The sequence below is a fragment of the Acomys russatus genome, chromosome 22, assembly GCF_903995435.1.
Source record: "Acomys russatus chromosome 22, mAcoRus1.1, whole genome shotgun sequence".
In the NCBI taxonomy this organism is placed as follows: Eukaryota; Metazoa; Chordata; class Mammalia; order Rodentia; family Muridae; genus Acomys; species Acomys russatus.
Window position 1 is genome coordinate 10525432 of NC_067158.1, and position 7974 is coordinate 10533405.

At 50.8% G+C, this 7974-nt stretch overlaps 1 protein-coding gene across 1 annotated transcript; it reads left to right on the forward strand.

The window, feature by feature from the left end:
- The first annotated feature begins 295 nt into the window (after positions 1–295).
- On the forward strand, positions 296–3967 carry Osm (oncostatin M). Its single transcript, XM_051164869.1, has 3 exons — positions 296–412; positions 2021–2157; positions 3064–3967. The coding sequence occupies exons 1-3, from the start codon at positions 379–381 to the stop codon at positions 3619–3621; spliced, it is 729 nt and encodes a 242-aa protein (XP_051020826.1). The 5' UTR covers positions 296–378; the 3' UTR covers positions 3622–3967.
- The last annotated feature ends 4007 nt before the right edge of the window (positions 3968–7974 follow it).

The window sequence follows — 7974 nt, forward strand, 5'->3', positions numbered from 1 at the left end:
TACAGCTCCTCCTCTGGCCCTGGACTGATCCCCTGAGGATGTCACAGACCCCCATGCTGCCCAATCACCCCAAGAAGGCTGAGGCTGCGTTTACATCATCCTTGGGCGTGGGGCTGACCTCGAAGAACGAATTCGAAGAAAACGGGAGGAGGAGGAGCGGGCATGTCATGGCGCCTGGCGCCCATTGGCCGCCTGGGGAGACTTTGGTTTTTGGGGTCATGTTCCCAGAAGGCCTGCCCTCCCCCCTCCCCCTCCCCACCCACCTCACGAGGTGTTGGCCAATCGCCCCGTCGGGCATAAAGTGGCTGCCAGTCCGCAGGACGCCCAGCCAAGCCGTGTCACCCCTGAGAGACACAGGCCAAATCACCAGCACCCAGCATGCAGGCACAGCTTCCACAGAGAACACTGCTCAGTAAGTACTTCCTTCCTTTCTGCCACCCTAGGGCACAGCTGTGCCAACCGGCTGCTGTGGGTGGGTACCCTCTGCCCCTTGGCAGCTTCAGACCTGTCATCAGGTGAAAGATGCTGATGGATGGGAGGACAGGAGGTCAAGGGTCCACTGAGACCCCAGCGTACCCACAGGTGGAGATGCAATATTTCTGGAAGGCTTCCTGAGGAGGGTGACCAGGGCATGAGGGAAGAAGCTAGAACAGGGAGAAGCTGGAGATGCTGGAGACGCTGGAGAAGCTGGAGAAGCAGGAGGCAGGTGGGAGATGAGCAGAAAAGGAAGTTACAGGAAGTCTGTGAGGAAGTGGGGCAAATGCTGTGTGGGGGCCTCCTTCTTGCCCTGATTCAATTCTCAGGGTCTAGGGTAGAGGGAAAGTAAGTCAGCCATGCCAGAGGGCCTTAGATCATCACATTGCACAGACAGCCACACCCACACGGGGACAGGAAAACAGAGCCATCAATATGGGCCAGGGTCCTCTCCCTCTCAGCAACACAGGAAGGCTTACCTGCAGACCAGAACCACCAGTGAACAGGGCAGGTACCCCAGCGCTTGCCGCAGGCCTACGGGCACACCCCTACACACACTGGTCCACGTGCAACTGTTACATGCTCACCGTGGGCCCTCACTGGCGGTGTAACTACAGACACCTGGAGAAGATGGGAAAGGGCCTTGTGTTTGGCACGCCTTGGCTCCTGGCCCTCCTCAGCAGCTGGCCCTCCCCAAGGCTCTGGTCGGTTTGTAGGAAGGGAAGGATGGTGTCACAGCCTTCCGGGCCATTGCACCACAGGCTCCTTCCGACCACGTGGCTGCCGGTGCCTGTGAGGGTGGGGGCCAGAGAGCTGGAACTCTGCTAGTCTGCCTTCCCCCCAACAACCTTCTCATGAACTCACAGTACCTCTGGTGCATGCATGCGTGCATGTGTATATATGTTGTGTGAGTGCGTGTGTACGTGTGTGTGTGCGTGCATGGGCATGTGTGTATGAGTGAGTGAGTGCAGGAGTGTGTGTGTGTGTGTGTGTGTGTGTGTGTGTGTGTGTGTGTTCTTGACTGAGGGGCAGGAAGGTCAAGGCAAGTGCTGGGCATGCGTGACCCAGACAGAACTTTCTCATGTACCTAGTTCACCTAACAGTAGATCGGCTGTCAGCACTGGCTGGCCCCGTGGATTAGAGAGATGCCTTTCCTGGCTCTATGAACAGAGCTCAGGTGGCCTGCTGCCCTAGGGCTGCACCCCAGGCTGGCCCCCAAGTCCACTTTACTCTGTACAGTAGTTAGGGACTTGACCAGTCAGTCTTGGGACAAGACTAACCCTTGTATGAGGCCAGATGGCTCACCAAGGATTCATGCCATCTGCTGGTTGTACCTTAAGGTCAGGTCAACCTCTGCCCAAAGAGCTGCTTGGTAACTGCAGCCATTGCCACCCTCTCATCATGTTGGGTCTGTGTGGTGACTCACTGGGCAGGGGTTGACCCCAGTGACTGTTCCCTGTGAATCCAGTGCCTACCACATGCCCAGCTCCTGCCCTGAGCTGCACACCAGGCATAAGTGAGATAACTGTGCCCTTCTCTGCCCCAGGTTTGGCTCTCAGTCTCCTGTTCCTGAGCATGGCACAGGCCAGAGGCAGATGCTCCAGCTCTTCCCCACAGCTCCTCAGGCAGCTGCAGAGTCAGGCGAACATGACTGGGAACACGGAATCACTCCTCGAGCCCTACGTAAGCCTCAGTCCTTAGGGAACACAAGTCGCAGAGAATGTTTGGGGCAGCAGGAGGTGGGGGGGGAGGTGTGGTTTCGCTAGTGAGAGAGTGAGTACACGGAGGACCAGTAAGCAACAGATGAGGAAACTGAGTCATTCTAGGGACAGTGGAGCTCCCAAGGACTCCATTCCTTGACTGCCTGGAAGGTGTGGCACTTCGTCCTAGGCTCCCAGATACAGCAGTAAGTGAACCTGTCCAGAGCTTCTGCAGCCCCACCACACCTAGGGATCCTCACGGCATCTATCCACGGCATCTATCCACGGCATCCATCCACGGCATCCATCCACGGCATCCATCCACAGCATCCATCCACAACATCCATCCACGGCATCCATCCACAGCATCCATCCACGGCATCCATCCACAGCATCCATCCACAGCATCCATCCACGGCATCCATCCACAGCATCCATCCACGGCATCCATCCACAGCATCCATCCACAACATCCATCCACGGCATCCATCCACAGCATCCATCCACAGCATCCATCCACGGCATCCATCCACAGCATCCATCCACAACATCCATCCACGGCATCCATCCACAGCATCCATCCACAGCATCCATCCACAGCATCCATCCACAGCATCCATCCACAGCATCCATCCACAGCATCCATCCACAGCATCCATCCACAGCATCCATCCACGCCATTCACAGTCACCACAGGACCCTGACAGGACCCTGACAGCCCTCCTGTCCATCTCTGCCGATGTCAGAGATCTCTACATGCCTTGCTTTTTTCATCTCTTTGGTGGGAAAAACCATACAACATCCAGTGTTTCGAAGGCAGCAAAGGCAGGTTCCTCTGTGTGTGCTTGGAGGGTTCTGCCACTCACTCCCCACTCTCTTCCTTCTTCAGGTCCACCTCCAAAACCTGAACACACCTGACTTGAGAAATGCCTGCACAAAGGACTGCCCCTCGGCCTTCCCAAGTGAGGATGCCCTACAGGCCATGAGCAAGCCTCTCTTCCTGAGCACTGTCTATGCCACACTGGACAGAGTTGGGCGTCAACTGGGTACTTTAAGATACCATTTTCTGAATATTGAGGATTTTCCACATCTGGAGAGGGCCAGGCAGAACATTGGAGGCATCAAGAATAATGTCTATTGCATGGCTTGGCTGCTCAACCACAGCCTGGAGATACCTGAGCCCACGCAGGAGAACTCTGGGTCCTCCCCGCCCACCACCATAACATCAAAAATCTTGGAGACCAGACTAGAAACCTGCCGCTTCCTGTGTGGTTATCATCGCTTCATGGTCTCCGTGGGGAAGGTCTTCAGGGAGTGGGGAGATAGCTCCATCCGCAGCCGGAGACACAGTCCGCTCCGGGCCCGGCACAAGGGAGCCCGCAGAATCAGAGCATCCGGAGCCCCATGCCCAGGGTCCAGGTGCCCGGGTAACCTGAGGACGCAGTGATGGACACAGCATAGTCTGTGGATGCAGGAGGTAGCCTCTCAGGGGGCTTTCAGAGCTGTTTCTGTGCAGAAGAGCACTTTAAGGGAGTGGGGTTGGGCTCCCCTTGTACCACTCTGGACCATGGGGCTAGTTGGGTTGTGTTGCCCCTCTCCAAGCCTACTGGGGTTGCTGGGTCAGGCCACGTGTGGCCAGCGGCTTTCCATTGATTCAGGGGTCTGATGACACAAGCTGACTCACCACTGGGCTGAACCCCTCCGGCTGGTTGGCCCTTTCCTCTCATGACTTGAAGCTGTTGCCTGCAGACTTCCTCCTTTCCCTATGGCTGGGTTCCAAAGGGGAGGTCAGACCGGGGGCTCTTTTTGGTGCTCTGTCTCTGTCTCTGTCTCTCTCTCTGTCTCTGTCTCTCTCTCTCTCGTCCCACTCAGGCCAGATACTCGGACACTGGACATCTTCGTGACCTCACACTTGGCAGTTGTGGCAGGAGCAGGGTGTCTTAGAAGGAGCACTGACCTGGGAGTTCAGTGGAAAAGAGCTCAGAGCCTGATTCTGTGTGACTGTGAGCAAGACACTTTATATATATATGAATGGCAGCCTTCTCCGTGGAAAGCTGTGCTGTGCGTGTGGGTCCTTATGTAACCCCCCCCCCCACCCCCAACTCTGCCTGTCAGCTGCTGCATTTTGTGACACAGGGTGGACATCAAAGTCTCTGTAAATGGGAACATACAGTGCAAACGGTCCTGGGGTGGGTTTATGGGAGATCTGGGAGAAAGAGAGAAAAAAAAAAAAAAAAAAAAAAAAGCAGCGCCTGCAAGCCCCATCTTGGGTCCTCGCTGCTTGGTGCTCCCTCTGGTGGTGTGCTGTGGGATTTTCACATGTTGAACAGGTCCTGGAAGGGGACTCAGAAGCTGGAGGGACTTAGGACTAATTTATTGTTTTTTTTATATCAGTTTTATATTTATAAAGCTTATTTATAATGTATATTTAATGTTAATAATTTGCTAACCTATTTAAAACTTGCCTCGTTTCTAAAGCTGGTGTCAGTCTTTTATTATGGGAGAGGGTTTTGTGACCTTACAGGGGCGGGCCAGTCTCTAGGTGGCAAGGCCAAAGATGTCTGTGCTCTGGGGTGGGTTAGATGTCTGGGCATCACTCAGGAAAGGAAGTCACATGACCCAGTTGACCCAGCTCCATCTGTGGGCTATCTCCTTTTCCTCTCGAGGCGCGTGTGTGCATGCATTAGTGCGTGTGTGTGTGTGTGTGTGTGTGTGTGTGTGTGTGTGTGCGTGCGTGCGTATGTGTGCGTGCGCGCGTTCGTGCGTGCGTGTGTGTTGTGAATGTTGAGCTTTTCCTGGGGAGACGCAACACACACACCTATTCACTCCAGAACGTGAGTCCATGACAGGCTGAAGTTTAAGTCCTTGTTGGTTAACCAGTGAGTGTAACTGGTAGTTACATACAGGGCTGTGGATGAGGGGCTATAGCATCAGGGATGACCCCAAACAAGCTGAATCACTGGAAAGCCACCCAGCACAGGTGCAAGCTGTAGTGGGAGCTCTGTGCAGGGTGCAGTCAGCAGGCAGTCCACTAACCCTCCCTGAGCTGGCGCCTCAGTGCGGCTCTCTGGCAGCACTCCCTCTATTTTCTGGGGAGGGACCCTCCAGACTCAGGCTTTTTGTTTTTCCCAGACCTATGAACCTTTGCTTACCTCCTGAGGCTCTTGAGTTTCCTGTCTTCTGGGGAGTGTTTCAGTTCTGAGGAAATTGCCACAGAGCGGTGGGGAGGCCACAGGCTGTTATCAGGCATCTTCCTCAATCACTGTTCACCTTTACGCTTGAGGTTATTTGTCGCCGAACCTGGAACTCGCCGTTGGCGAGGTTGCCCAGAGAGATCCAGCAATCTGTGCGTCTTTCCCTCCCCAGCTTGGGGGTTACAGACACATGCCGCCTGCCCCCTCCCTTTTAAAAGATTTTATTTCTTCTGTGTATATTTTTGTGTCTGTGCACATGAGTGTAGTGCCAGTGGAGGCCAGAAGAAGTTGTCAGATGCCCCGGGACTGACGTTATAGACACTTGAGAGGGAATATGGGTGCTGGAAACCAAACCCAAGTCCTCTGCAAGAACAGTCAGTGTTCATAATTGCTGAGCCATCTCCCCAACCCTGGAAAAACAGATTTTTAAACAACCTAAAGCTTTAAATCTTTAAAACAAATTATTTATTTATTTAATGCGTATGGGTATTTTGTCTGTATGCGAGAAGAGAGCATCCGATCCCATGAGACTACAAAGATTGTGAACCTTCGTGTGAGTGCTAGGAATTGAACCCAGGACCGATGGAAGAGCTGTCAGTACTTTTAATTGCTGAGCCATCTCTCCAGTTCCCCACATTTACACATTTTTAAAAGGCGATCTAGGGTGCCTTTAATCCTAGCACTTGGGAAGCAGAGGCAGGCCTACAAGAGTCCAGGATAGCCAAGGCTACACAGAGAAACCATGTCACAAAACAAAACAAAACAAACAAAAAACAAAAACAAAACAAAGGCTATCTAGGCTAGGTGGTGGTGGCACACAATTTTAATCCCAGCACTTGGGAGGCAAAGGCAGGTGGATCTCTGTGAGTCTGAGGCCAGTCTAGTCTACAGAGTGAGTTCCAGGACAGCCAAGGCTACACAGAGAAACCCTGTCTCAAAAAACAAAACAAAACAAAAATTAAAATAAAAACAAAAACAAAATAAAATAAACCAAAAACAGCTAGATGGATGTATTCCTTCATATTGACAGTATTACATTAGTTTTAAATGGAAAGCCACATTATAAAAGAAATTAAGTAACAATATAGAAATCCTTCAAACTTTAGAAAATAACTTTCTTTTTATAAGTATGAAATACTATTAATAATGCTAATAGAAATGAGATTAGAACTGTTATCAGGATTTTGTATTTCTTTCAGGCATAACCAAAAATATTTTTGAGATAGGGTTTCTCTGTGTAGTCCTGCTGTCTTGAAACTCAATTTGTAGACCAGGCTGCCTTCAAACACAGACCTCCACCTGCCTCTGCCTTCTGAGTGCTGGGACTAAAGGCACATACCACCACCCAGCAATCAAATCTTCTTTCTTTCTTATTTATTTATTTAGACAGGGTCTCATTATGTAACTCTGATTGTCCTAAAACTCACTCTATGGACCAGGCTGGCCTTGAACTCACAAAGATCTGCTGTCTGTGCCTCACAAGTACTGGAATTAAAGGTGTGTGCTACCAACGTCTGCCATTTTTTTTATCTTTTAATTTATTTACTTATTTGCTTTTTCGAGACAGGGTTTCTCTGTGTATCCTTGGCTGTCCTGGACTGGCTTTGTATACCAGGCTGGCCTCGAACTCACAAAGATCTGCCTGCCTCTGCCTCTCAGGGTGCTGGGATGACAGGTATGAGCTACCACACCAAATCTGCCTGCCATTTTTTTTTTTCAAATGGTAGAAATGAAAATGGGAGGCCAGAAGGAGTCACCGTTATGTTGATCATTTCCTTTCCATTAGCAAAGTATAATATTACTTAATTAACATTTTAAATCTTCACTAGTTGTACCATAGAACATCTTAAAAATTAATTTAATTAAGAAACACCAGTGCCTGGTCTACAAAGAGAGTTCAGAACAGTCAAGGCTACACAGAGAAACCCTGTCTCCAAACTCCCTCCCCCAAAGAAACACCAGCATTTAAAATATAAAACATCACAAATGTTATTATTAGAGGTTTTGTTTTGTTTTTCGAGACAGGGTCTCTCTGTGTAGCCTTGGCTGTCTTGGACTCACTTTGTAGGCCAGGCTGGCCTCGAACTCACAGCAATCTGCCTGCCTCTGCCTCCCGAGTACTGGGATTAAAGGCATGCACCATCATGCTTGGCCTATCAGGCTTTTTAATACATCACCAAAATACAGTTGCAAATCCTCACATGTGTGTATTTTAATTAGGAATGCCAGAAATAAAAATAATTTTTTAGTACCCGTGTGTGCTGGGGTCTGGATCTGGCTTATGGGTGAAGAGTACTGGCTGCTCTGCCAGAGGACCAGGGTTCAATTCCCAGATGTGAGAAAAAGTTAGCAGCTATGTCGGCAGCTTGACACAGCTGAAGTTACCCAGGAAGAAAGATCACCAATTGAAAAAGAATCGCCTCCATTAGATTACCCGTGAGAGCCCTTTCTTGGTTAGTAATTGCTGGATGGAGTCATTGCTGGTCTTGTGGTCCTGGGGTCTACGAGAAAATAAGCTGAGCCAGCTATGGGGAATAAGCCAGTAAGCAGCACCCTCCTTGACCCTCTGCATCAGCTCCTCCAGTGATAGAGTGTGGGGTGTAAGC

Coding starts and splice junctions, on each gene's coding strand:
- Osm (XM_051164869.1), top strand. CDS start 379: ATGCAGGCACAGCTTCCACAGAGAACACTGCTCA. Junction 413..2,020: donor TCCACAGAGAACACTGCTCA/GTAAGTACTTCC, acceptor TCTCTGCCCCAG/GTTTGGCTCTCAGTCTCCTG. Junction 2,158..3,063: donor AATCACTCCTCGAGCCCTAC/GTAAGCCTCAGT, acceptor TTCCTTCTTCAG/GTCCACCTCCAAAACCTGAA.